The 27,977-nt window shown below is 53.0% G+C and overlaps 13 protein-coding genes across 13 annotated transcripts; 8 read left to right on the top strand and 5 right to left on the bottom strand.

Moving 5' to 3' along the window:
* Positions 1-360: 360 nt before the first annotated feature.
* On the top strand, positions 361-2,071 carry J4E78_000188 (uncharacterized protein; the record flags this gene model as incomplete). The annotated part of the gene is made up of 2 exons (XM_049360854.1): positions 361-1,761; positions 2,039-2,071. 2 exons carry the CDS (start codon positions 361-363, stop codon positions 2,069-2,071), a joined length of 1,434 nt encoding a protein of 477 aa, XP_049226137.1.
* A 1,179-nt stretch (positions 2,072-3,250) lies between these two features.
* On the top strand, positions 3,251-5,542 carry J4E78_000189 (uncharacterized protein; the record flags this gene model as incomplete). Its single annotated transcript, XM_049360855.1, has 1 exon — positions 3,251-5,542. The coding sequence occupies one exon, from the start codon at positions 3,251-3,253 to the stop codon at positions 5,540-5,542; it is 2,292 nt and encodes a 763-aa protein (XP_049226138.1).
* A 467-nt stretch (positions 5,543-6,009) lies between these two features.
* On the top strand, positions 6,010-8,281 carry MCM5 (minichromosome maintenance protein 5; the record flags this gene model as incomplete). Its single annotated transcript, XM_049360856.1, has 3 exons — positions 6,010-6,158; positions 6,209-6,335; positions 6,383-8,281. The coding sequence occupies 3 exons, from the start codon at positions 6,010-6,012 to the stop codon at positions 8,279-8,281; spliced, it is 2,175 nt and encodes a 724-aa protein (XP_049226139.1).
* A 2,465-nt stretch (positions 8,282-10,746) lies between these two features.
* J4E78_000191 (uncharacterized protein) lies at positions 10,747-12,699 on the top strand (the record flags this gene model as incomplete). The annotated part of the gene is made up of 3 exons (XM_049360857.1): positions 10,747-10,834; positions 10,905-11,087; positions 11,213-12,699. 3 exons carry the CDS (start codon positions 10,747-10,749, stop codon positions 12,697-12,699), a joined length of 1,758 nt encoding a protein of 585 aa, XP_049226140.1.
* Positions 12,700-13,643: 944 nt separating this feature from the next.
* J4E78_000192 (uncharacterized protein) lies at positions 13,644-13,956 on the bottom strand (the record flags this gene model as incomplete). Its single annotated transcript, XM_049360858.1, has 2 exons — positions 13,644-13,721; positions 13,786-13,956. 2 exons carry the CDS (start codon positions 13,954-13,956, stop codon positions 13,644-13,646), a joined length of 249 nt encoding a protein of 82 aa, XP_049226141.1.
* A 523-nt stretch (positions 13,957-14,479) lies between these two features.
* On the top strand, positions 14,480-14,822 carry J4E78_000193 (uncharacterized protein; the record flags this gene model as incomplete). The annotated part of the gene is made up of 2 exons (XM_049360859.1): positions 14,480-14,621; positions 14,668-14,822. The coding sequence occupies 2 exons, from the start codon at positions 14,480-14,482 to the stop codon at positions 14,820-14,822; spliced, it is 297 nt and encodes a 98-aa protein (XP_049226142.1).
* A 97-nt stretch (positions 14,823-14,919) lies between these two features.
* J4E78_000194 (uncharacterized protein) lies at positions 14,920-15,567 on the bottom strand (the record flags this gene model as incomplete). The annotated part of the gene is made up of 1 exon (XM_049360860.1): positions 14,920-15,567. One exon carries the CDS (start codon positions 15,565-15,567, stop codon positions 14,920-14,922), a length of 648 nt encoding a protein of 215 aa, XP_049226143.1.
* A 246-nt stretch (positions 15,568-15,813) lies between these two features.
* On the bottom strand, positions 15,814-17,013 carry J4E78_000195 (uncharacterized protein; the record flags this gene model as incomplete). The annotated part of the gene is made up of 1 exon (XM_049360861.1): positions 15,814-17,013. The coding sequence occupies one exon, from the start codon at positions 17,011-17,013 to the stop codon at positions 15,814-15,816; it is 1,200 nt and encodes a 399-aa protein (XP_049226144.1).
* Positions 17,014-17,776: 763 nt separating this feature from the next.
* On the bottom strand, positions 17,777-18,286 carry J4E78_000196 (uncharacterized protein; the record flags this gene model as incomplete). The annotated part of the gene is made up of 1 exon (XM_049360862.1): positions 17,777-18,286. One exon carries the CDS (start codon positions 18,284-18,286, stop codon positions 17,777-17,779), a length of 510 nt encoding a protein of 169 aa, XP_049226145.1.
* A 440-nt stretch (positions 18,287-18,726) lies between these two features.
* J4E78_000197 (uncharacterized protein) lies at positions 18,727-19,188 on the bottom strand (the record flags this gene model as incomplete). The annotated part of the gene is made up of 1 exon (XM_049360863.1): positions 18,727-19,188. One exon carries the CDS (start codon positions 19,186-19,188, stop codon positions 18,727-18,729), a length of 462 nt encoding a protein of 153 aa, XP_049226146.1.
* A 346-nt stretch (positions 19,189-19,534) lies between these two features.
* On the top strand, positions 19,535-20,791 carry J4E78_000198 (uncharacterized protein; the record flags this gene model as incomplete). Its single annotated transcript, XM_049360864.1, has 1 exon — positions 19,535-20,791. One exon carries the CDS (start codon positions 19,535-19,537, stop codon positions 20,789-20,791), a length of 1,257 nt encoding a protein of 418 aa, XP_049226147.1.
* Positions 20,792-21,996: 1,205 nt separating this feature from the next.
* On the top strand, positions 21,997-22,755 carry J4E78_000199 (uncharacterized protein; the record flags this gene model as incomplete). Its single annotated transcript, XM_049360865.1, has 2 exons — positions 21,997-22,643; positions 22,701-22,755. The coding sequence occupies 2 exons, from the start codon at positions 21,997-21,999 to the stop codon at positions 22,753-22,755; spliced, it is 702 nt and encodes a 233-aa protein (XP_049226148.1).
* A 925-nt stretch (positions 22,756-23,680) lies between these two features.
* Positions 23,681-27,847, top strand: J4E78_000200 (uncharacterized protein; the record flags this gene model as incomplete). Its single annotated transcript, XM_049360866.1, has 3 exons — positions 23,681-23,752; positions 23,808-27,224; positions 27,275-27,847. 3 exons carry the CDS (start codon positions 23,681-23,683, stop codon positions 27,845-27,847), a joined length of 4,062 nt encoding a protein of 1,353 aa, XP_049226149.1.
* Positions 27,848-27,977: the final 130 nt, after the last annotated feature.

The following is a 27,977-nucleotide window of genomic DNA, read 5'->3' on the forward strand; positions in this document are numbered from 1 at the left end:
CGGCATGGTATTGTAGTGTCGTCACTAGGGGTGGCTACAACTTGTGTCGCATGCTATAAAGCTGTTAAGCTAGACATATACATTGCCTCAAAGACTGTCTCGTCGTTAGGATTTAATAGCATGTATGCGACACGCTTCATAGCCACCCTTATGTTGTGTCTTTGTAATGACGTGTTCGGGTGTTCATTCCGGGCAGGAACGCGTTGTTGCCGAGCCACCACCCGCACGTTCGCGGTATGTCCTTGCCATCATGCACCTCGCGACGTGCACAGCTTCTGACGCGCACAAACCTAACCTGAGCTATCGAGTCTTGAAATTGACGCTCTTCGAATAACTGCTCCTCGTCGCACTGCACGCACAATGGGGCCCTACCTCTACAGGCCACTAGAGCACCCCAGTGATATAAGGCTTCTTCGTCTTCACGCAGCTCCAGCTGCTGCAGCTGCGCAATTCGAAGCCCCAATTCAGATCGACATAGAGCACCACGTATGGCTGTCACCAGCTGCCAAATTAAGGTTCGACCTTGACGCTGCTTATCACGAGGCCCGAGGCGAATTAGCAACTGCACGCGACGAGTTAGAAGCCTGCAAATCGTTTCAGCAATTTGCAAATCGCGATCTCGGGCAGTCGCGTACGGATACACATCATGCGCAACGCCAGACCCACGCCTATGAGGTTGCGAAGGCGAAATTCGATGAGCAATCTGCAAGTTACCGGGCGCGACGCAGAGAAGATGCGTCAGAAGCCACTAGACCACCCCTTTCGAAACCGAAGTACGTGGCGGTATCATACGCTTGGGGTACTGACATGTCGACCGAGACAATATCCATCATTGGAGAGGATGGAGACGTCCAGTCACTTCGAGTGCGCCAAAATGTGGCTGAAATGCTGCGGTATCTGCGAATATCATCAAGCGATCGACTATTGTGGATTGATTCACTGTCGATCAATCAAGCCGATTTGGAAGAGAAAGAGAGCCAAGTCAAACAGATGGGAGCCATATATGCGGATGCTAGCCGTGTTGTGATCTGGCTGGGGCCACTGCAAAACAGCGGGCACTTGACGCACTCCTACACCGAGAATCGCCGTATTAAGTTCAGTTTCCACAAGGCCGGACTTGAGCCTTCTCTGGGTCTCCTCAAACTCCCCTGGTTCCATCGTCGATGGATTATCCAAGAAGCTGGACTCGCATCAGAAGCGATATTGAGGCATGGCATAAAAAAGATCGAATTCCAAGAATTCGTGCGTCGCATTGAACGCCTACAGCGGTCAGCCGAGGCTGCTTCAACTGCATTCACCCCCGAGGACAGAGTAGTGGTCGACCGCCTCCGTGCCATGGCAAATCTACAAACATCAAGTCGAGGACAATTTCTTCCCAGGGGGCTGATGAATCTCCTGCTCAGCTTTCCTGCCGCAAAGTGCTCAGATGATCGCGATATACTTTACGCCCTGGCCAGTCTCAGTGTAACTTCGCTACCCATCAGCTACCATATGACTGCCGAGGAACTCTACATGGATTTCGCCCGCTTGGAAGCTATACAGCATCCGTCGATTCTGTTGAGTGTTGCCGGCGCTCATCCCACATCGTCGAGGTTCCTACCCTCCTGGACGCCTGACTGGCGTGCGCAGTCTATCTACCAACCAAACACTAATCGCAGTTTCGACAGTGCCTACAAATCCAAGATCCAATGGAACCAATTAATCATGCGCGACGAAAACACCTTGAACGTCATGGCAAAGCAAATGGACGAGGTTGCAAGAGTAAGCACGCCTCACACGTTGGGGGCTTGGGTGCGACTCTGCAGTACTCACAATAGTGAATCTTCGATTGCCGAGAACATTCCAGAGCTCGATCTACTGAAGGCGCTCACACGTTCACGAGGCGATCTTCAGAGACTGTCATCTGACCAGCATGCTACACTTGTTCGGTATCTGGGTTCAAGTTCAAGTAGTGACGAGCGACCGCCGAAATTTGTGGAAAGATTCATTACTGAGTCTAACAAAACCATGATTGGCAGAACATGCTTCATAACTGCAGGCGGCGCTATTGGTATGGGGCCAGAGGGGATAAAAGCCGGTGATGTTCTGCTTCGGATTCCTGACAGTCCTAGCTTCACTGCCCTGCGTCCACAATATGAGAGCGCTTCAATACCGCTTCAGCACGAAGTAGAGCTCAATCCTGGCTTTGATCATGCGCCGCCTTTTATCGATCTTCCTTCTCGCTTCTGTCATGAGTATACCGTAGTGGGCGACTGTCACGTTCCTCGGCTCGTTCGCACTTGTCCTGACCGATCTGCACTTGGTCTAGAGGACCTCACTCCCTTCAAAATCGTTTGATCTTTCACGGGTTCAAATCAGCAAAATCCCGCTTGCAAGATTGCTACGCAAGCCTAGACTCAATACCTCAGCAATGCATACAGCTACGGCTAGCAATGCGTTCCAGCACATGGCCTAGCTACTAAGGATGGCTATGATTCATGTCGCAATTTACAACAATCATATCTAAGCTAGACGTATACATCGACTTAGGAGGTGCTTACTTATTAACTCGTAGTGACATGTGTGCTGCGAAATGCGACACAAAAGCTACCCACCACTGGTGTAGCTTTAGATCCGCGTTACGTCACTCGCGACCAAATCACTTCCTAAACAACCGAGAAGCTTGCCCCGTACTTGGACGTTGGACATAAACGCGGGGTAATGTACCGCTCGTATTGCTACATGCTTTGGTTGCAGCGAGACGACATCATGATGCATGTCTTATTTTCCGAGGCTAAATGCGACAGGGTGTTCTACGGATCTTCTCCGGGCCAGGAATTGTAGGCGAAGCTACTCGGCATGCGAGACCATGCAAGACATCAGGCAATGAGTACAAGATCTGCAAAGCGAAAAGTGTGAACTGAGCGTGGAATGCGGGGATCGCGCGCTATACCCAGAATGGGATTCGCAGTGGACAGGCATGTTATCGTCCATCAATGAGAAGCTACAACCACGCAGGGCTGAAGCGATGATCCCAGGTACATAGTCGTAGTGTTTTCCTGGTATCCTCAGCCTTCTCAGCCCACCATCAGGAGCTCAGGACTTACAGAAGCAGGAATTAGTCCAGATGCTAACTCTAGCGACCTTGACAGTCGCTTCAGGGCTCATTCCCCTGGTAGCAGCAAGCGATGCACGCCTTTGGTACACAGCGCCCGCCGCTTCTGATGCCTGGACAGACGCACTCCCAATCGGAAATGGGCGCCTCGGTGCCATGGTATTCGGAATACCCGTACAAGAGCGCATACAGCTCAACGAAGAGACCATCTGGTCTGGTGGCCCTCGAGATCGTGTGAACCAAAACGCGTCCCAGACGCTTTCGGATGTAAGAGACTTGCTCGCACGAGATCAGGCAGGCGATGCGGAAAAGCTGGCGAATCTGGGTATGATGGGCACGCCCCAAAGCGTTAGGAACTACCAACCGCTGGGAGAAATGGAAGTCTACTTTGATGGTACTAGCGACTACGACAATACGACTTACGAACGATGGCTTGATCTCGAAACGGCAACGGCAGGGGTCAAATTCAGTGTCAATGATACGCTATACGAGCGCGAGATGTTCGTGTCAACCCCAGACGACGTACTTGTACATCATCTACAAGTCACCGGACCTCAGAAACTCTCATTCCAGATCCGCGTACACAGACCACAGGACGGCTTGAACGAGGCATCTGATCAGGACTGGAACGCGAACGGAGTTGCATACATGACTGGAGGGACTGGCGGTGTTGATCCCATTATCTTCACATCCGCTTTGGCAGTCAATACCGATGGCAACATGAAGACGCTTGGCGAATTCATCGTCGTCGACAATGCCACAGAAGCAACGGCTTACTTTGCGGCTTCTACTTCGTACCGATCCAACGACACGCGCATGGCTGTGGACAGCACTATCCAGCGGGCTCGTCAATACACGTATGCCGAGCTTCGTCAGCGCCACATCGAAGATTATGCACCATTGTATAATGCCAGCGTCCTGGAGTTCACCGGATCAGACGCAAACGCTAGTAGCATTCCAACGGACGCGCGCATCAACGCAACCCGCGAAGGAGCTGTCGACCCAGGGCTAAGCGCTCTAGGATACAACTATGGCCGCTACCTGTTGATCGCATCGTCGCGCATTGGTAATTTACCGTCCAATCTCCAAGGTATCTGGAACAAAGAATTCATGCCGCAATGGGGCTCGAAGTATACCGTCAACATCAACCTCCAGATGAACTATTGGCCGGCGGAAGTCACTAGTCTGTCGAGCTTGCACACACCTTTGTTTGATCATCTGGATCTTATGCGAAAGGACGGCATGCGCACTTCCAAGAAGATGTACAACGCCTCCGGATGGATGTCCCACCATAACACCGATCTATGGGGTGATACTGCGCCTGTGGATCGCTATCTTCCGGCTACTTACTGGACATTGTCGTCTGGCTGGCTTGTTACCCATATACTCGAGCATTACTGGTATACAGGTGACAAGGACTTCTTAGCTTCCAGGCTGGATATCGTCGCCGGTGCTATTGAGTTTTACTTGGATACACTACAGCCATACAGCATCAATGGGACGGAATATCTCGTCACCAATCCTTCTGTGTCCCCAGAGAACAGTTACATCGCGGCAGATGGAAAGACGTACTATTTCGACATCGCGCCAACTTGCGATATCGAGATCCTCAACGAGCTCTTCACAAACTACCTCCGGGCGGTCAACACTTTTGATAACGGCACCGTCGGCTCGTCGTTCCTGCAACGAGTCCGAGACACTCAAGCGAAACTTCCGCCATATCGCTACTCAACGCGCTATCCGGGCACGCTGCAGGAGTGGATGCAGGACTACGAGCAAGCAGAACCAGGCCATCGCCACGTGAGCCACTTATACGCACTCTATCCAGGCACGCAGATCTTCCCACCAGGTGCGCCAGGCTACGACGCCAAGCTCTTCAACGCCGCGGCTGCTACACTCGCAGACCGTCTCTCTCATAACGGCGCTGGGACGGGATGGTCGCGCGCATGGACGATCAACTGGTACGCGCGCTTACAGAACAAGACAGCGCTGGCTGAGAATGTTTATCAGTTCTTCAACACCAGTGTGTACAATAATCTGATGGATGTTAATGAGGGTGTGTTCCAGATCGATGGCAATCTGGGCTTCGTGAGTGGTGTGGCAGAAGCGCTACTTCAGTCGCACATCGTGGATGAAGAGGGTGTACGGGAGGTATGGCTTCTACCCGTGTTACCTGAGCAATGGAGTTCGGGAAGTGTGTCTGGACTGGTGGCTAGAGGTGGCTTCGTATTCGATTTGGAATGGGTAGATGGCAGGATTAGCAAGATGAAGATGATGAGTCGGGTTGGTGGTAGTGTGGTGCTCAAGTATGATGCTGGGTCCGGAAACAGCACAGTAGCTGGAGATGTTGTTACGGCTAGCGCTGGGGCGATTCAGGCAGTACCTGGTGGTAAGATGAGGTTGGATACGAAGGCGGACCAGATGATGGACTTTGAGTTCACGTGGTGAGCTTCGTGCTCGTACCTGGTAGGATCGCCTAGCTGGGAGCGATAGCAAAGACGAATCATCTTCTCTATCTAGAATCGTATGCTTGAGAGATTGAACGATGCACACTGTCGATGGCAGATAAAGACGCGACAAAATCCTGATGGTTGACGAAAAGTGGGGGCAGCAGTGGATATGCGTCAAGAGCGTGATACAGGTAGTTCGTAAGACCATTCTTGCGTTCGTATTTCGATGATCATAATCGATTTCGTATCCTGTATGCTGTCGCAGGCAGCACGCGTTGAAGGATGAAGAAGGGTTGTAGGGTCCTCGAGGGGTGCGCTAGGCCAAAGACAGGTGTAAAATGGAAAGCGCGCGGGCCTAGCGCGAAATCGCGAGGAAAGCGCGTCTGGTCCTTGTCCCCCTAGCGACAGCGTGTGTTTGCCCCTCTACAACCACCATTACGACTGACGATACGCACGATACACATAATGGCGGACAGACAGACTCCCTTCTCAATCAGTCTCTTCGGCAGCCAAGCCGGCGATGGGCCCGGTGATGCAGCTGCGCCCTCGCGCGTGCACCAAGCGCTTGTCGACTTTATTATGGACTTTACCCTCGACAACATCTTCGTCTACAGGTATGACAGGCAGTCGCACGTGCCATATGCAGTCGTCTAACCGTTTGCAGAGATCAAATTCGCGAGAACGTTCTCTTGAAGCAATACTACTGCGACATTGACGTCGCGCATCTGATCAGCTACAGCCCAGAGCTTGCGCATGATCTCAGGCAGAACCCGGCAGAGATTATACCCCTCGTACGTTGTATACTCTGAAGTTGCATGCGCATGCTAATGCCTCCCAGTTCGAGTCGGCATTGAAGACGTGCACACAACGCATCGTCTACCCCTCACAAAAGAACATCCAGCTCCCAGAACACCAGCTGCTCCTCCATTCGAACGCTTCAGAACTCTCAATTCGCGACCTGACCGCGACCAACGTCTCACAACTCGTCCGTATACCCGGTATCATTATCGGCGCGTCTACACTTTCGTCCAAATCTACCGCACTCGCTATACGCTGCAGGAACTGCCAGCATGAAGAGATCCTCCCCGTATCGGGTGGCTTCTCCGGTGTCTCCCTCCCAAGGACATGTGGTAGAAAGAAGGGAGAGGGCGAGCAGGGAGAACAATGCCCGCTGGACCCTTACTATGTCATGCACGAGCGCTGCCAGTTCATTGACCAGCAGGTGCTCAAGCTGCAGGAAGCGCCTGATCAGGTTCCGGTCGGTGAACTACCACGACACATCATGATCTCCGCAGACCGCTATTTGGCGAATCGCGTTGTTCCGGGTACACGGTGTTCAGTGATGGGTGTCTTCTCTATCTACCAGCAGAAGGGCTCGAGGCGTGCAGGCAACGCCGCAGTAGCCATTCGCAACCCATACATACGCGCTGTCGGCATACACGCTGAGGTGGACCACGGCAGCAAAGGCAACGCTGTCTTTACCGAGGAGGAGGAACAAGAATTCTTGGAGATGAGCAGGAGGCCCGACATCTACGAAGTCTTCGCACGCTGCATCGCACCCTCTATCTACGGAAACCAGGACATCAAGAAGGCTATCGCTTGCTTACTGATGGGTGGCGCAAAGAAGATCCTGCCGGACGGGATGAAGCTGCGTGGAGACATCAACGTACTCCTCTTGGGTGACCCCGGTACCGCCAAATCGCAACTCTTGAAGTTCGTCGAGAAAGTGTCACCCATTGCCATCTATACCTCAGGAAAAGGATCTTCGGCAGCTGGTTTGACAGCATCTGTGCAGCGTGACCACAACACACGAGAGTTCTACCTCGAAGGTGGTGCTATGGTACTGGCCGATGGTGGCGTAGTATGCATTGACGAGTTCGACAAGATGCGCGACGAAGACCGAGTAGCCATTCACGAAGCCATGGAGCAACAAACCATCTCCATCGCCAAAGCAGGTATCACCACAATTCTCAACTCGCGAACATCTGTACTAGCAGCTGCCAACCCCATCTTCGGTCGCTACGACGACATGAAGACACCTGGCGAGAACATCGACTTTCAGACCACCATTTTGTCGCGTTTCGACATGATCTTCATTGTGCGCGATGAACACGATCGCGGCCGTGACGAGCGAATAGCAAAGCACGTCATGGGTATCGCAATGGGTGGTCGAGGTGTCGAAGAGACCGTACAAGCCGAGATTCCGATCGAGAAGATGAAGCGCTACATCACATACTGTCGGCAAAAGTGCGCGCCGCGTCTTTCGCCTGAGGCTGCGGAGAAGCTGTCCAGTCACTTCGTCAGCATCAGGCGGCAAGTGCACGCTTCGGAGATCAACGCAAACCAAAGATCCAGTATCCCGATTACTGTCCGTCAACTAGAAGCCATTATCCGTATCACCGAGTCGCTGGCCAAATTATCGCTGTCGCCTATCGCTGACGAGTCGCACGTCGATGAGGCGATTCGTCTCTTCCTCGCGTCTACGATGGACGCGGTGAACCAGGGCGAGGGCCAGAGCTCAAAGGAGCTCATGGACGAGGTCAACAAAGTCGAAGAGGAACTCCGAAGACGTATGCCTATCGGCTGGCAAGTCAATCTGTCGACGCTCAAGCGTGAGATGGTTGACGGTAAAGGCTACTCGGAGCAAGCACTTGCTCGCGCACTTCATGTTATGAACGCCCGCGAGACGATCAGATGGAGACACGGTGGTAGTGTAGTGTTTAGAGCAAGCGCATAAGCGATGCGCTGGATTCGGATTAGCATAACGGCGTCTAGCGTTGATGGTGTTTGAATATGCGCCGCGGGTGCTTTGGGCGTGGTTTTGGGCTGGCAGGCACGTCGATGCTGCTTCGTGATGAGAGACACTGAAACGTTCACGATGGAGAGCTGTATCGCGGCGTCTTCTCAGCAATGTAATATTGGATTTACACCCCGTCATAAATGTTCTTTTTTGCTTTCTGCTATGTCTGATGGTGTCAGTGTTGCAACATGCTCTTATGCCGATGTGCAGCGGCCATCCTCCACATCGAGAGGCCGCAGATGCCGCAACCGCCATCCGCACCTTTCCAACTCCTGCCGTCTCTCTCTTTCTCTTTCTCTTTCTCGGCCTGAACAGCCGGCGGAGAACAGCTCCGCGCCATTACGCAGCCCACCGTCGGTCACTGATCGAAACTCGTGCACATACTGCCCAGGCAGCCCAGCGCATCGCCCCACACAGACACACCGAGACCTCTTCGCCTCGTCACGGGACCCGTCCTCCACAGTGGCCAATGATGATGCTCTGGCTCATAAGATGGGGATACGATCGATTTTATACCCTGGTCCAGTCGCTCAAGAGCCAGGGGCCCGTAGGGCTGCAGCGGGCGCTAGCAGGATCTAAAAGTCCAAGGCGAATGCTACCAAGGTAATCAGTCCTCCACGAACTACGATCAAGTCTAGCCCATGCCCTCCATAGGAACGCGATGAGTTCAGATGCCCTGCTGGGATGCTACTGGAAAAGGAACTATTTCAGTGGGACGATTTGATCAGTACTGTGGACATGGCTAGTGTTGCGGCTCTAGAAGCTCGGACTAAATTGTATGGTGCCTGAGCAGTCGGCCCACGGGCCTGTATCAGTATTTGTCCCGTGAAGAGGAGAGTTTGCTTTGAGAATGGCTAGTCGAACATCCAGCTTGGAGACTGGGGGAAGTGGGTGCCTTGGGTGGTATCGCTTTGTGGCAGTGATGGTGTGGATTGGTTACTGCGACATGGTGAATATGATCTTGAAGATTTCCAAACTAAAAGATGACATTGTAACGTGTGAATCGATAAATACCTACATTCTGCCAGTTTCCCGTTTATGTACCTAGAGATAGGGACGCACAGTGTCAGGCGGGTACTTGCGGCAGTGACGGACAGGCCTCTGATGGGCAGGCACCGCACGCCCATTCCACATCAGCCATGGTATGACGTCGGAACTCTAACAGTATTGGAAACCAGCGGCGGAGAAATTTCTGCATCTGCGATTGACGTAGGGGTAAGACTCGTTCAGCTATGGCTGATTATATGGGGGCGCGCGTCGGCCCGCGCCGTACCAATGTGGATACACTTCGGGGGCGCGCCACTATAAACCCGCTCGCGAACAAGGACTCGGGCCTAAGTATCAGCCTGGACGTGCCTGCTAAGAATAGCCGCATCTTATAATTCATGCTAGCTCACATCTCTCCTTCGTGACACCGTGATCGTGACGGCATTTTCGATAACGTACCTAGGGATATGTGGATCTCAGACTGCTCAGCCCTGTTCACATCCGCCATCGTCTCAGGATCTACGGAGTCGCGAAGACGGTGAGAGCGCCGTCTTCCAAGTATTAGTTGGGTCGGCATCACCGACTTGGAAGACGAAGTTGCTGATTGGCGCCCTGGGTATATGGCCGATGCACCCTGAATCTCCTGTGACTCCATCTTTCTCTCCAAAGCCACGGGTCTGCAGGGTTATCCGATGGTTCTCGCTAGGGCGTAGAGCGCGAAGTGGATCTGTGAAAGCTGTAGCCAGTAACTCGTCTCCAGTTTCTCAGAGCATGACTTTGCCGATCGTGTTGCGTGCTCTCGGTGCGGCCCACCATGCCAGAATGCTTGCGGATTTACAAGGGGTTATCTTTTGCATTTGCTGCTGTGACGTACTCCCTGGATGTGTCTCCAATGAGTTTTTTCGTCATTTAATTGTGTTGCTACCTAAGATCATAGCCATGTGTTCATGTGATGTGAGTACGTTGTAATGATACCTTTTGGGAAACTCAGGCAAAAGTTGAGCACGTCTGGAGACTACATCAAGATGAATACATGCAAGGTAGCTGACCTGACGGCGATGTAGGCTCCAGGTGTTCAGTCTTCCCTAGGGTGACGTGAAGCCCGAAACAATTGCCAGTAACTCTAGATTGCAAAAGGGAGGCCTGGTAAATATGCTCAAATGCTTGGAGTGGGGGCTTGACCATGCCGTGGTTGACTGCACTGACTACCCTAGTTCAGTCATATTTGTGAGGCATTAATTCGGGAGGAAACCACGTGCGACCGTTAATTCATGATAGTAGCGACTAACTCTGGGTGACTGGTAAAAGGGAAGTAACGAATGCTAAGCGAGACAGATGCCTTATAAAGACTGACTGCCCATCTCTTTCGTTCTTGTTCGCTAACATTCTTAACATCTTCAAGCTTATTGCCCATCATGGAGGGCGAGTCTTTTACAGAAGACGAGTACCACACGTCGTTCCCGTTCCCCGGCAAGTTCAACTATGTCCACCCTAGCGCCGCCGGTAAGTTGATCCGTTCCGCTCCGGACTCGGCTTTGCTCGGGATAAGACGCCCGCTGATCTGATAACTCAGGATCTCCATCTGATAACCAGGACCCGTACGCACCCTACGCTCCGCCGCGCAACATGGCCTCGTCGAACAATGCCGCCACACCTGGCTCAGATTGCAGTCCTGCGCCATCGCCTGCCGAGTCTTCGGGAAGCACCTTCTGCACCGCTGCCGAGTTCGAACAAGACCGCCGCAGCTCCATCCGCCGTGAGTAACGTGATTGCTTTTTCCGCGTGTCCCGCGTACCAGCAGTTCGCCGCGGCTGTTGGCTGCCAGACTTGTCCAACCGCGTGATCGACCCTTGCCCACTTCAACAACTGACACCGACCCAGAACTCGTACCAAGGTCCCCTCCACGCCCTCACGTCGCCGCCACGTTGTCCGTAAACACGCACGCCAATGGCCCCTCGCAGTCGGGCGGGGGGCCTACGAGCATGATACATTCCATCCCGCCCCGACCCAAGCCCGGCCGCAAGCCTGCCACCGCGGAGCCTGAGACCAAGCGCAAGGCCCAGAACCGCATCTCGCAGCGCAACTTCCGTGAACGCAAGCAGAAGAATGTCCAGATGCTGCTCGAACAGGTCAACCAGACCAGTACAGAATTCAACGATGCCCGCAACCAATGGCTACGGGAAAAGCAGCTTCTGGAAGACCGAGCACGGGTTCAAGCACAAGAAATCCAGATACTGACAGAGCGTCTACGCACAAGTGACGCCCAAAAGATTATGTGGAGGAATATGTACCAGAAAGTGAGAGCAGGCGAAGACGTTTGCACGCCAGACTACGAGGAGGACTTTGCTCCCATGCATCCCATGCCGAACTTCGTTCAAATCCGTAGCGCACGCCACGACGCACCGTTCGAGAGTACGCAATCAGGATGCGATCGCTGCACGCCTGAACATTGCGCCTGTCTCGCCGACCTCACCAATGATATGCAACTCCCGGACGAGGCCTCGGCTCGTATGGACGGCATGTCCATGACTGGAGTACTTCGCGGCGGCCAAGGAGAACTCGACCAAGAGAAGCATCCCCACGTCGAGTTCGAAGTCGACTTCACCAACAAGTTCAAGAGCGCATCTACATTCGCACCATCGACAGAGGACAACAAGATTACAGACTGTGGCTTCTGCGAGGGACAAAAGGACATTTGCATATGCGATCCCCCTGCTCGTGTTGACAGCGCCGACGAGGGCATCTCACTCACGCGCATGAAGAGTGGTTCTTCAGCTGAAGAAGTGAAGCCCAACATGGCCATGACCGGACCTGGGTCTTGTGCCGACTGTCAGTCAAACCCCCAGCAGCGAGCCTGGTGTCAGCGAGTCGCTCAGCTCCGGAGCGAGGAAACCCCTTCGAGCTCACGGCGCAACTCAAGCAAGAGCAGCTCGCTCGATATTATGGAACCCAAGGCATCGACCAGCATAGACATGAGCGCCGGCATTTCGTCGCCTGTGGGTACTGGGCGAACAGTCGGTTGTAGCGATGCCTTCAAGCTACTTGATGGTCGAGTTTCGACGGATCCGAATGCCATGGACTGGCGCCAACTAAAGCCTGTTCCGCAGGCTTTCGGACGCCAGGACACTCGCAGGGACACATTCACTATGGAACCCGGCATGTACAGCGCGATGGAGCTGGACGCCAGCAGCATCCTCACTACTCTCCAACACGCCCAGCGTCCTCTCAGGACACGCCCGTCTGACGGCCCACATGCGCCGCTGATCGAAGAGGCCGAGGAACGGCGCCGAGCTTCTTTCTCGCCCATGACCAAGGCCGAGGATCACGCCATGATGGACGCAGTCTCTCACTACAATATCGACCACTGATAGCGCCCTCCTGTCTTTGCTTTGCCAGATACCCCACCTTTAGCGGTTCCGCCAGCAATCCGCGGCGTTGATATGCGAGAGTGTCCGTATCCTGTTTCGCATGGTCGTTCATCCGTAACGAGAACACAACTTGAGGGTTTTGACGGTCGCTATGAATAACGACGAGTGGACGGTTACACACTCTTCACTTTCTTGCATTTTGTATCATACCGCATGGCTACAGCAGCCCGGAATTAGACTAATGACTACAAGTTTCAACGAACCCAACTATGGTTCAAATGATATCCTTTCAATTCACACATTTGCTTGCATGTGATGACCCTCAGATCTCTGCTCTCCGTGAATGAGTCTTTCTGGATTATACCGAATCCACGTCCGCCCGTGCCCAGCTCCGCAGCTTGGCTCGTCAACCTCCGGGCATGGGCGCAATCACACCACCGCCGAACCCAAGCTTCCGTCCTCCGAAGACAGACCGCCATTTCTGGTGTAGCCAGTCGCGTCGAATATGTCTACGCGTACAACATTAAGTTTACATGAGCGACATAGGCTGGAGATGGTTCGGAGTTGATCTTGAGCTGTGAGTGGCTTTCCGGGCGTCCGGTGTCGCATCTTATCTGATGATCTGATAAAACTCTGCAGCGCTAACCTCCGAATGCAGCATGAGGGGTAAGGGACCCGGCATGCGGGGAGAAGTCTTACCCACAATCTGCGTTCGCTTCTATGCAACATCGCGATGGTTGTGAAGGAGCCAAAAAATCTTGGAATGAGAATAATGTTACACTGATCTGCAAGGAGTGTTATCACTGCTCTCCGCTTCTCCTTCCACACCACACAGCTCGGTACGCACCATCGCGCCTGACTGATGTTCAACCCCGCGCCTTCCATATGCACATGCCGTTGCTCCCTTCTCCCCTTTCTTCCACATTTCTTACTCAGCACTACCACTACTTCTTCACTCCATTAACAACGATCTCGTTTCCTTGGCCAACCCATTGGCCGTGCGGCCCAGCCCTCACAGCGACCTGCGCATGTTGTCAGTATCAATTGTAACTTGACCACGATGTCACCTTTGTAGTAAATGCATACCTGTACATCGACGCCCCATCGTTGCGCATTGGCCAAAGCTACATTCGCAGCTTCTTGCTCAAGGGCTGTGGCGGCTGTGGCTAATTTGCCGCCAATGGCGCACAGTTCTCCACCGAGCTTATTGAGCTCGGCAGCGAGCTTGAGGAGGTTGTCGGGGGTGTTGTGTGACATTCTTGGTGACTTGAGTGTGATGGTTTGATGTGATTGAGAATGAGGTAGGGTGCGGAGTGAGTGATGCTTAGGCGCTGGGTATATGTCAAGGCTTGTCGCGCAAGAAGTGTGATAGAGTGATGGTAGCCGTCGATGACAATTGTGGCAAGAGGATATATGCTTACTTGGCGATATGGAAGGGTGGGTGTGTTTGCATAGCTGAACGGCACACTGATCAATGCGCGAGCATTCCAGTATGGAGCGAACGCTACTCGGCCAGCGATGCTATACTTGAAGTACGTTCAAACATCACAACATCACCCACAAGCATGTCGATCAGTACAGCGGAGTAAAAGAGTTTGTGTGATCAAGCATCCAGTCTTCACATTGTGTCTAGCCTCAGCCGCCGTCGTGTCAGTGTCAGCCCACGACTTCGAAGTGGTATATGAGTCTTTGATGCGATACGATAATCTGCTGCAACATCAGCGTGATACATTCGAATTTTTTCCAAATCTTTCCGACCAAAAACACACATCTGCACACAATGTCCTCATCAGGGCATCCTGTCGCACCCAACACAGCACTGCGCGATGCAGACTATCACTACAGTCAGCAACTCACAAAGTTGCAAGACGAGATTATGGATCTAAACAAGATCATCGAGAACACTGCTGCAGATCACCGACGTGAGGCACTTCCGCTATATCCCTCATTCTTGCTAACATAAAATAGGCGAAGTCTCGGTACAAGCCCGCGCCATGACCTGTCTCAATATGAAGATACTGTGGCTCACATACCAACTCGATCCGATTCTCAAGGTGGATAGTATCACGGAGAGGATGGGCAGGCTTTTCCCAGAGATAGCGGAGTATTTCATTGTTGACTGAATGGTGTATTAGGAGAGATGTGTGTATGAGAGCACCAGCATATCAGGGTGACACCACTAGCAATGTGAGGAGACGTAGTTAAGCATCCATACCAATATTATCTTCCTAGCCTAGGGTCTTGCTTCAACAGTGCAAGACGCGCAAGTCTCCTCCGCTCTGGCGCACTGATGGGGACAGTTTTCTTCTCCTCCACATCGTTTGCTTGGTCCACTTTCTCCGATGCAGCTTCACCTTCTGTTCCTGCCCCCTTTAACTTCGTTTCCACTCTCCGCTGCACATCGCGCATGAACAGTCCTTGATCAATCCCTTCTTGATCCTGTGCCGTCAAATCTCGCACCTCTTTGTCAAGTCTCATCTTTGTTTCTCGTACGATTTCTGCTTTGCGTTCTTGAAGTGCAGACTCGCGTCTTTGTAGCGCTTCGCGTGTCAGTTGACAATTTGCAAGCTCGGCTTCTATGATGCGGAATTCGGCGTCTGGTGTGAGGGCTGCGGGAGTAGGTGTGTGTGTCTCGCTTGCTGGGCTCATAGGCGGAGACGGTGGCGGTTGTAGCCCATTCTGTTCCAACAATATAGGAGACGTAGATGTGATGACTACGAGAGGGCCGCTAGTGTTCTCTTCGGGTCGCAAGGCCATAGTTCGATGTCCTGGTAGAGTTTCTAGGATACCGAGTTTCGCTTTTTGTTCGGCGTCAGCCAGGGCTTGTGATACAACGGGATGAAGGAGGGTCGCTATGGGGAACGTCATGATTTCTACGTCTTGGGGATAGCGGCAGGCGTTGGAGGAGCGAGACGTGTCGACAAACTAAAGCAGCTTCCCGGTGTTTGCTGTAATCGTTGACGCTGGTCAACGCCAGGGTCTGCGAAATGGAAAGTACAGTGTCACAAGGGAATAGTGTGCAGCGTTTGATAGAGTTCATATTTTAGACATTGTTGCTGGAACGTGATGTCGCGCATCCATGTGAACCACTCGGCGAGAACACACAATACATCATCAAGCCTTCGACTCTTCTCGCATCCTCGTCAACGTGTCCAACACTGTTTGCTTCTCAGAGTCGGCCTTGAGCGACTTTATCAGAACATCCTGCTCGCTCTCGGGTGCCATGCCAGCCGTCTCCGGTACCCTTCTATCAAGATTGGTCGGGAAAGGGTATCCTTCAGCAACAACGCTGACAAGTGCTTTGAGCTCATCGCTTAGGCCATGCTGTTTATACATGGCCAACAATCCATCCCAGGTCTTCTCAACAAGTGCGTGCGTATCGATAGATTCCATCGGCTTACCAAAGGCTGATGAGATCTGAAGCAGATTGGCAGAACGCATGACATCTGCGGAGTCATTCTGACCTGCGGCATGGAACAGCGCTGGATTGAAGAAGAGACCGTCACCCATCTCCAGTGGCACAGAAACGTACTTCTCGAGGAAGTGGTTTTGGAACTCAGGCAAGCGGTATGCCATGTATCCTTCTTCAAACTTCTGGCTGAACGGCAGCAATCGCGTCGGCCCGCTCTCCACTGGCATATCTGAATGTGCGACAGCTCCTTGTAGCGTGAGGAACTGTGACGCGACTTGCATCGCCTTCGGGAACTTCGCACAAGACTCGTTATCCTGGAAGCCAATGTGGTAGTCTCTGTGCGAAATCTGGGCCTTCGCGCCTGGCTTCACAATGTTGACTTGTGCTGTGAGGTGGTGGTGTGGGCCGAGCCAGGCTTCAGATATCAGAGGTAGCCATGGGTTTGTGTAGTACTGCGCGAATGACTCTGGGTCTTTTTCGCAGTGTTTCGAAACGGAGTTCCAAATGCGATCGTTCGCGCCGGCTCCAGCAAAGTGGTCGCCGCGTTTGCCGGCCACTTTCTTCTCTTCTGCAATGATGTTTGCATACACGTTGTTTACTTTTTGAAGAAGAGAGACGTCTTTGCAGAGACCTTTGGTGACGAACACGCCTGGTCCGGAAAGCAGGATGTGGTAAAACTCATCCTGTAATGCTGAACGTTGTTCTGGAGAGAGCGAAGCATAGTCGGGTAGATCGTATATCGGCACATTCGCTTCGACCTTGCTTGCTAGTGGGTAGTGGCAGGGAACAGACTCCGTTGTAAGTTTCTTGAACTCGTCCAGTGATGGTGGTTGCTTGACGGAGAATAGCCGAGGTCCGATTGGTGGCTGGTGACCATTGGTGTGGCCGTTCGCGGAATGCATTTTAGATATCAGAATGTATCAGAGATGTCATGTATGGCATCGCCCTCATTTCAATGCTATATAATCGCGTCGGCTACATAGGTGATAGGTAAGCTTGTGGGATGATGTACCAGATCGGCAATTCTGCCCGCTTGCGGTGGTTGTTCCTTCTTTGGGAAGCGGAGAAGGCGGCGGCCCCACTTACGATTACAAACCCCTTGCGCATTCCATCCTCCCCTCCAGTACCACCTGTCGTTCGACACCAGTCACAATGATCTTTCGCGATTTACTTTCCACATGGGAATAAGAACAGTGGGTAGAAACATGAGCTATCGCGACCTGGTCGCAGGCACTGCTCTCGTGCTTTTCTTCTGACTCCTCGACTTTACCACGGCACAGCGGCACCTAAGTATCAGTAATCGTCACAGCCTTTGATCCTTCGCGGCGCGGCAAAGCCCACCCCCAGAGCTTAATGAGACCGCAACCATGGATTTCGACTTGAAGCACTGCGGAAGACCAAAGACTCGTGCACTATTTTCAAGCTCTGTCGCCAGTTCTAAGTTTTCAATTGTCATATGCATGGGGGCCGATTGCGCAGGTATGGCCGTACACAATTGCACTGGTAAAACTTTATGAAGAGTGTATGAGCTACCTAGGTATCATCAGGATCTCATATACGTTCAAGCCTCGGGTCAATATGTTACACCAATCTGCCCCTGCGAAGTACGTCAGACTGCGACGCGCAGACCTTTGCGAACAGCAATGCCGATGCCCGCAACCCTCTCTACTTCTCATCCTCTACTTCCTCAACCTCCCAATCTCCATACACAACTCCCGGTCGTCCATTTCGAACACCAGCGTATCTTGGCGACCCTCCACCAGGTCCAGCGTCGTGAGGCCGGTCGGAATCCGAAGTATTGTCCGGAGATTCAGCTCGCGGATGATTTCGAGGATCGGGTCCCGGCCCGCCCATGCCTCCTGGGAAAAACATTGGGCCACGTGGGAAAGGCATGCCGCCCGGTGGCATCGGCCCTCCTGCACCACCGCCAGCCATGCGCATCTGCTCTGCCATCATCTGTTGGCGATATGCGGCCATGATTACCTGTTCTTGTTGCGCCTCCATCATTTGCTCGCGCTGAGCTCCCATCATCATCGTCGCTCTCATGCGCAGCTGTTCCGCCATTTGCAGGCGTTGTCTTAGCGGCATGCCCTGCATTTGCGCTTCTTCCAACTGCGCTCTCATCTGCATTTCCAGCTGCATCTGTCGCATCATCATGACTATCCTGGGGTCCATGGTTGATGGCGGTGTTCAGCCTCCCGACGTGCTGAGATGTAGTCTAGAGAACGAGCAAGGTTTTTGGCAGTACCAAGGCTGTTTGTGGGCTTTGGGAGTTTCGGTCGTATCGAGCCGGGTATATATTGATTTGCAGAGGTACGTTAAAAGGATTTGTGCCTCTGGCTGAGGGAGATCGCTTTCGCCACAATCAATATTCATGATCAGTGAACGATTGAAGTGAAGACTTCGTCATTACACCGCACCCACCAAGAACACGATTAGAAACAATTTGTCAATGGTACCTGGGTCATCATGTCACGCACGTTTGCGGAGTATATTCACCGCGATATGAAGGTTCCGCAATCGTCACGATCCGAACTTTGGATTTGTCAGAACTCTACTTCACGCTATCTAGCCAACTACCAGTACGAGCTCAGTTGATAAAGCAATAGCATACATCAATTGTCGTCTCGCAGAACCGGCGCCAAAGCAGCTTCCTTCTCCCTCTGATCCATCGCCGCCATCATGCGCTTTAGAAGCTCTGTCGTTCTGTCTGCAGACTCACGTACAACTATCAATTGCGTCAATATCATCTCCCGCCTGTCGGGACCATGTAGCTTGTTGTTGATTTGCTCCATAGTCGCCACGCCCTCCTCATACAGCTGCATCCAAGTCCAATGCTCTACCCACATATGCTTGTTCTCCACCGAGACCTTGGTCCTGGCTTTACTTAGAGCAGCCTCCATATCTTCGAGTAGCTTGGCGCTACGCTGACAGACTGAAGGGAAGTTTTCGGGAGTCAACTTGCCGTTGAGGTATTCATCGGGGAAGGCGTCGATCTGCGTGGAGAGGGCTTCGCAGGCCTTGAAGTGGTCAGGGACCTGGAGCTCAATTTCTTTTAATTCGTTTTGGTGTGCCATTTTGTTCGTTGGTAAGTCTCAAGGCAGTTGGAATGCTTGGCAGTGCAGTGAAACTCTCGAGAAAGAGGTGTTGGTTGCGAAGGCACAGGCGACCAAGAGAGTGAAGTTCAGCTAAAATATTGGTGTTTTCCTGTAAGGTGAATGTATAATTGCGCCTCGAAGAACTCACGACTTAGACAATGCTGACATTGTCATTCAACAGACGATTCAGTGATTTAGTCCCCATGGGTTGCTGCTGCCTGCTTACTTGCGGATAGGTCTGTTGTATAATAATAGTGCCTCGAGTTAAGACTCTGACAGATCACCAAACCCACCCTCAACCGTTCATACGAACGAGCCATCAATCATGTCCCTTAAAGCAGCAGACGAAAGTGAGACATCTGTGCGGGTTCTAAAAAGCACTCTATTTGATGAGTGTAAGAAGATATATACAGGAGTCGAGCGCCTTCTCGAACGAACAAACATCGAGGGAATGACAGAACCACAACTGAAGTCTGCATATGAAGATGTCGTCAAGATACTCGACCAGTTTACCGACGCAATCCAGATTTGCGACGTCCACATCCATAAATTGAAGACGACAATCCTAATAGATCTAACAGAGCCCCGTTCAATCCTTTTCCTACAAGAGAAGTGGAACAAAGCTCTCATCGACAAATATCTAAAGTCATTACGACAACTTCACAGCCTCGAGCGCAAACTCCGATACGCCAAAGAGGGGAAGGAACTATTTGCCCTACCGGATTACGATACTACTGCATATATTCCAGCCCGTCCGGATCACGATATGGAATGCACCGGACGTACATTTGTGATCGCGCGCATGCTGTGGCTGATGAAAAAGGCCGAGAGGAACCTGGATACATTCCCTGCCCGAGGTTATCCACGCTACATACGCCAGGGGACTTGGCAAGACGATCCAGCTAAGCAGTGTCTGACTCTCCCACAAGACAAGAAGTGGATGCTAGCCTCATGTGAACATGAGCTCATATGTCTACCCTCATCTGAGGAATGGTCGGCCTTGTTCTTGCATATCGGCCATCTGACTATCCTCGAGTGGAAATCTCTGGGTGAAACTTCGGCTCATACTATCGAAAGCGGTATGGATATGGGGGATATGAAGTACGTCCAAGGCTTCACGGAACGCGCCACGGACGAAGCAGTAGAGACTGGTTTCGAAGAGTGTGAGATATGCGGACGCAGCTTCTCTGATCAGATTGAACGAGATGATGTGGAGCCAGCTGTGAAGATGATCTGTGGCCATTACATAGGCGAGCAATGCCTTCAGGCTTGGGTCAACACGCTCGCTGCCAACAATGAGGAGATGGATGCATCGTGTCCGATGTGCAGGACTAAACTATGTATTGGAGCATTTCCACCCAAGATTCGAGACCAGGTCTTTGAGTTTGTAGACTTTGTTCGTAATGATCCGGCATTCGATCGAGAGGTCGATCGGTTTCTGCTGAGCGCGACAGAGGGAGATGTGAGGCAGTGCTATGGCCCTGAGCTCGGAGTCATGCTTGCAAAGCTGTCTGTGAAGATTAACGAGGGGGAGAAGATGCTGAATAGCATCGTCGACAGCATCGACAAGTTACGAGGGTGAATGTACCAGGTGGGAGACGTTATCGTAGGCCGATAGGATACGAATTGGTTCTATCGCGAGGACTCGATCGTCTGAAAAGGTGTGATGCTCGGAAGATTGGTAGGTTTATTGAGTAATGAGATCTATGGTCGTGAGCATTTCCATGTACAGGGACAAGAATCGTCAGTTTAGAAAGTACTGAGATCGTACCTGCGTGGGAACCTGTTGCTCTCAGAATTCCGGACGGAGCGGTCTGCAATCATGCATCGACTCGTGGGTCAGCGAGGAGAAACAGGGCGTGCCACCTACTCTAATTGTCCAACGCCACCGCACCACTATACTGATCTACTTCCAGAAGTTGTGCGGCCGATCCTGTACGACAACGCAGCCTTGGCATCTAGCGGTATTGCAACTGACAAGGAAGCTGTCACCTGTCTACCAGGCATCCTTGCGAGAGGAGGAATTTCACGGCGGCTTGGACGTTCCGTTCCCGCTGACATGTGGTGTGTGCGAGTGTGTGAAGCTAAGCTTCCGCCTCACCACCAATCTCGTTCAGAACAGTCGGAAGTCCAGACCGTGGCCCGAACGCTACGATGACCAATATCGGCAGCCGACGGACCATTGCTATCGTGAAATCGGATTCGCATCGCGGGTAGTGGATCCCTACACAGCCCGGGTGGCATCCGCGGAGCGAATAGGAGAATTCCAATATCGGCGGTTTCTTTTGGTGCATATTCGCCAAGATGCCAGAGATTCAAAACGTGAAACGCATGATCACCCCAGATCTTGGCGACAGCGGTTTCCGCTGTCGTTGTGTTGGTGTTGTCGAGGCTTGGCACGGCTCTTCCACCGCTTAAATGAGTTTCAACGTGTGGTTGGGACTCCTGTTTTCATTTAAAGTGAGACTAGAACAAAAGAATCGTTCTATGCAACTGGGTACTATGGGCTTAGGATGGCTTATGACGCCTTGGGGGTGGGGTGGCGCCGTGTAGATTAGATGAAGAGAATGGGTGTTGATGAAATTTAGGGACCGAAAAATGGATATCCCTCCAATGGAGCGGAACGATGCGGTGAACGACGCTGGGAAACTGGTTTGTATAAGTATCGCAGTGGTTACCGTGTTGTAAAAATCATCGCAATCATCCAGCATTCGATACCAACCAGTACATTCGCTTCCAACTTTTTACATTCACTTCTTTTGAACATATTCATTCTTTACCATCAACATGAAGGCCTCAATCATCCTCTCTCTTCTTGCGCCCTTGACGGTCGATGCGCACTACATCTTCAACCGCCTCATGGTCAACAACCAGGCCATTGGTGGTGACTATGCTTACACCCGCAAGAACACCAACTCCTACATGCCCTCGTTCACCGCCGACATCGTCAACTCCCCCGACCTGAGGTGCAACAAGGGAGCCAAGGCTGGAGGTGTTCCCACCTACACCGTCAAGGCCGGTGACAAGATTGGCTTCAAGCTCGCTTTCAACGAGAAGATCGAGCACCCCGGCCCGGGCTTCGTCTACATCTCCAAGGCCCCTAGCAGCGTCGCCAACTACGATGGCAGCGGTGACTGGACCAAGGTCATGGAGAGCGGCCTCATCAACCCCAGCCAGCCCGGTGTCGACACTGCCTGGGACAGCTGGCAAAAGGACCGCCTTGAGTGGACCATCCAGAAGAGCATTCCTGCTGGCGAGTACCTTGTCCGCGTTGAGCACATCGCCATCCACGAGGGCCACGTTGGCAAGGCTCAGTTCTACATGGAGTGCTTCCAGCTGAAGATTGAGTCTTCCGGTACCGGCAAGCTCTCCCCCACGGTCAAGATCCCCGGTCTTTACAAGGCCAACGACGCCGGTATTGCCTTCAACAAGTGGTAAGTTCATCCCAACCGTACGGAATACTCATGCCACACATACTAACACCGTCCCAGGAACAACCCCAAGTCTTACCCCATGCCCGGCCCCAAGCTGTGGAACGGACAGTAAGCGACTCGTTTCGCTCACTGGTGTTCCATCAGGCAGTCAAGTTGAGGAGGAATCGGTCTCTTTTTACACATTGCACGCCCTAGTGGTGCTTACTTTCTACCTTTGCCCGCATTCATAGCGCTCGATCTCAGTAGCTTTTGACAAAATTACAATGCGTTTACCTCAGCTCGATGTTCCTTGATTCCTGTGATGATAACGATGGGGTGTGGGGCTTGGCATTTGGTCGACAGATTGTGCATCGTGATCAGCCAGCCTTGTATACTCAGCTGGTGACCCGAGCGCAGGCAAGGCGACAAGTCGCGCGCGCCTACTGCCGTTAGACCGCTGTTAGTAGGAGGGCTAGAGGTCTGTTCACATTAGCGTACAACAACAAGACAGCTGGGTAGAGTGTGCCCGATGGTGGGAACATCAGTTCGAGAGCGCCAGCGCAGTAGTTCTATAGCGGCCCAATGCATAACGAAGATGCAGCATCGCCAATTATGCGCAACTGGATGCGAAACAAAGGCGGTTATGCAGGGCGAGTGCGCAAGATGAAGCGAATGTCGCGGTGTAGAGTTGAAGATTGTGTGACGTGGTAGGCGAAGTGGGCCGCAGCCTGGCCAGTGCGGGTCGCGGTTGCCCGGGGAGCGGTCGCTGAATCGTGTTTACCCAACCAAGACGGGACGTCAGGTTGCGATAGGCCCTGCTTAGCTTTACCATACCACATCCCCGCTATCAATCGGGGCGTGACCACAGAGAACTGCTCTCTCCCATTGCTACCATCGACATCTGTCTTTCGCTGGAGCATTTTGCGCGTCCCACACCTAATCGACGCCGCCTTTCACTATTCTAATCGACGCATGTCATCCACGCGCCGTGCATGCCCCGAACAAGTTGCCGGTCAACACCAAGTACTGTGTAATACAACATCCACATAATACCCAACATGGCAGTCGGCCAGGCGCTTCCAGTGCGCTTTCCTTGCTGGTGCAAAGCTGTCTATTCATGGGGAGGCGAGGTAAGTTCAGACGGAAGCTGACTTTCTGTTGCAACTTATCTGACAACTATACAAGACCAAACGCGATCTCGGATTCATAGAAGGCGATCTGATTGAAGTCCTCAATGCCGGCGATGGAGCTTGGTGGATGGGCCGGTTGAAGCGCGACAGGCGCATGGTCGGCCTGTTTCCATCCAACTTTGTCGAGCTGCTCAGCGAAGACTACCAGCCATGGGCGCGCAACGGCAGCGGCGGAAGCATGTCGAGGCAGAACAGTGCCCAGGAACAGCCGAAGCCCGCGCCACAGAAGCAGAAGAGCATGTTCAGGAAGCCCTTCACGGCCTATGCGGCTGCAGGCGCCCCGAATCCAGCTGCAGCGGCACGAGAGAGGCTCAAGGCCGGCGGCATCAACTCACCGAACGGCAGTGTCAAGACCAAGTCTCCCTACTCGTCGATGAAGAGGTCGTCCATCGAGAGCCGAGACAGCCCGTCGCCCGCCACGTCGACAAGAAAACAGTCGAACCTGCGCGCAGTGTCACCGCGACCCGCCTCCAAGAGGACGCCTGTAGCACGAGCTGTATCGCCAGCACCACCCTCACGACACGGCTCGCACGCACGCGCACCCTCTCCCGCACCGCCCGCCGAATACCGCTACCAACCGCGCGCCGTCTCGCCAGCACCTCCCATCCGACGCGGCTCGTACATCCCGCCACAGGCTGCCGCACCTCCAGCCCAATATCAATACCAGCCTCGTGGAGTGTCACCTGCACCTCCCATACAACATCGAAACTACGCCAGAGCGGCATCTCCAGCTCCCCCACAACAGATACAAGACCTATACCGAACAGCTTCGCCAGCACCCCCGAGACAACATCAAGACTATTACCGGGCAGCGTCGCCAATTCCTCCACGACAAAGTCAGGATCTATACCGCGCAGCCTCGCCAGCACCCCCAGTTCACTACCAGCAGCACTCGAGAGCTGTTTCTCCCGCGCCCTCGTTCCAGTACAGAGCATACGACCGTGGTCCTTCGCCAGCCCCATCGTTTGGCGAGCGTTCGCGTGCTGCCTCACCAGCCCCCTCGATCCAATACCGCGCATACGACCGAGGCCCATCGCCATCTCCTTACCAACACCAACTCGATTACGACGATCACAGCCGCGGTCCTTCGCCTGCGCCTTACGATGACGAATTCGAAGCAGACGTTGGCTCGCCGCCACCTCCACCACCACCACCGCATCGTGTCGCTTACGACCCCAGCAGAGCTCCATCTCCCGCGCCTCCCTCCCACAACGGTTTCATCACACCCGAACCGCCCTCGCCTGACCCAAGAACACGTGCAGGCCACTTCACACCTTCCCCGCTCACGGCAGCGATGGACGATGTCATGACGTCTCTGCAGGATATGACAACGTCGAACAGTAACGATTCGCCAGAAGACTCTCCGACTCCAGCGAACCCGTGGTCTCCAGAGGCATTCGATCAAGTGTACCAAGAGTCAGCGAAGAAGGTCAGGGCACAGTCCGCGATGGATCAGGGTGATGAGGATGAAGAGGAAGGCCTGCCAGACGTCAACAACTACATGAAGCGCATGGAGAGTCGTCTGAGGCGAATGAAACAGCAGGAACAAGCCAGGAACGGTGAACTTTTCATTGGCGAGGATGAAGGACCAACTGTACCTTTGAAAAGCTCCCATCAGAGGCCTGGATCCTCGAGGGCAGACACTGACCCAGAAATTCAACGGAAGGGCTCGAAACTGCTTAATCATCGCAAATCTGCTTACAACATGGGACGTAATGCCCTTGGACGAACATTTACGAGCAAAACGAACTCTACGACTACGACCCATACCAGCAGCAGCACCGATCGCAGCTTGATGTCTGGACACTCTGCGACGAACATGAGTGCTACAAGCGCCGGAAGCTACTACCGCAAAAAGTTCGGCAAAGACCGACCGAAGAGCGTAATGAACACGAAGGACACAGCTGGGAAGGGATACGGCTTCGACGATGGACGACCAGAGACGCCCTTTACTGGTGTCACGTATCACTCCAGCCACGCTTCGCAGCCACGACCTGGTTCCAGTGATAACCAGCAAGCTGAGGTTAGCACACCAGCAACAGACGACCCGGATCCGCTTGGCGGACTGAGGCAGCCTTTGAAGACGAAGCGCAGCGGCTTCTTCCGTAAGATGATAGACACGGCGAAGACTCAGGCGGCAAATGCTCGTAGCACCATCGACACGATAAGCAGGCCAGGATCCCGGGCTGCTAGCCGAGCAGCGGGTCGTGCAACCAGTCGCGCCGCAAGCCGGATGGACAGCAATGAAGCAACAGGTATCGAAGGAGGTAAAGCGACCCACACGGCAAACCCCTCGAGAGATACGGGCCTGGGTACGGTGGATTGGGTACAAGTCCGCCGTGACGTCAACCGATCCAACTCTCTCAGCAAGAACGAGCGTGCGGAGCGAGCCGAAAGATGCCAAATGATGGATATCCCCGTCTTGAACCCGATTGAGATCTTGTACGAGTCAGCGGAAGGCGACGAGGGTCTTGATGGCCTTCCCATCACCGAGCCTACCGATTTCGCAGCTTCTAGTCTTGGCCACGTTGACAAAAGCACGCGTTTCATCAACAGCGTTCCTCTTGGAACTAACCCAGCAACCTTGGCTCAGGCATATGTTTGCCGACCTTACCGGAGCGATATGCAACGATTACGGGCCATCTTTACCTGGGTCAGCGAGCGTATCGCGTGGGAGGACGACTTCGAAGGCGAGATGGACCCGAAGCATGTGATTCAGGGCAAGCGTGGATGCTCTCAAGAGATCGCAATGGTTGTGGCAGAGATGTGCGCTTCTGTTGGGATGCATGCTGAAGTTGTTCGTGGCTATTTGAAGACGCCTGGCGAACCTCTGGATCTGGAAAGCGTTGCCCGACCGAATCACTTCTGGAACGCTGTCATCGTTGAGGGCGAGTGGCGTATCATGGACTGCTCGCTTGCTGGGCCTACAAATCCAAAGCGAGTCCACTACTCAACGGCGGGATCATCCGTGGCGGAGACGTGGTACTTCCTCGCTCGTCCCATGGAGATTTGCTATTCTCATGTTCCGCTCCTGCCCGAACAGCAACACATTTGCCCTCCACAGCCTCACGAGGTGCTGATGGCTCTGCCTTGCGCAACACCGGCTTATTTCCGCCACGGTCTCAATATGGTCAACTTTGACACTAGCCTTCTCAATTTGGACAACCTCGAGATGGGTCACGTGTATATTGACGTTCCGGAAGACGTAGAATGCGTTGCGGAAGTCGAGGCAAGATCTTACTCTCAAGACATGGACGGCGACTTTTTCGAGAGCGGTGAAATTGTCAAAAAGCCGGCATTGGCGCAAGCTGAATGGTACGGCGGCCAGAAGAGATACACCGTCAAGGCTCTACTACCGGGTGATGGAGGTCAGGGTGTCCTGAAAATCTATGCAGGACCTCGGGGACTCATGGTGAGTTTGTTCTAAGACACTGTCAATACATGCATGCTAACGTTTTCCAGCACTCAAACAAGATGAACCCTCACAACCTGGCAATCGGCCTTCCAATGACCCATACCGGCACCAACCCTCCGTACTCATTCTTGACACTTCATCCTACGCCCCATGCCCAACGAAACGATCTATACGTCGCTCAGCCACAGTGCGCCAATTTGGCTCTAAACAACACTTTCGTCTTTTGCGTGCGCCAGCATCCATCATCCCTCACAAAGTCGCCCGAACCCAGTCCTGCGATGCACGGCCGAGCGTCGCCAAATCCCTTTGCCCGTCCTGCTTCTGCTATGAGCATGCAGAGCATCTCAGCGACTGGTTCCAACTACACAAACCCATCGCAAAGCTCTTCCGGATCAGCAGACAGTAGGAGCAACAAACCCGCTAAGCTAGCCGTACAAACACCCTCTGGCAAGATTATCCGCTTAACGAGAAAGACGGAGCACATGAGCAGTACCAATGATGCCGACGGTACGGCTTGGGAGACGATCATCAAGATTGGAGAGAAGGGCACATGGCGAGGTTTGGTACTTGCCGACCGAAGTGCGAGGTGGTGTGTTTTCGCTCAGTGGGAGTGTGCTTGATTTTGTTGCGACTTTTCTCTTCAAAGTACGTATTATGACTTGTAATGATAGCGTTTGGTTATAGTATGACCGCGACGGCCGTGACGGCGCTTTGGCATAACTCGGCGTTTCTGTAGGATATTGGGTGTGA

The sequence above is a fragment of the Alternaria triticimaculans genome (genome assembly GCF_023758025.1).
Source record: "Alternaria triticimaculans strain BMP 0046 chromosome Unknown scaffold_1, whole genome shotgun sequence".
Classification (NCBI taxonomy): domain Eukaryota; kingdom Fungi; phylum Ascomycota; class Dothideomycetes; order Pleosporales; family Pleosporaceae; genus Alternaria; species Alternaria triticimaculans.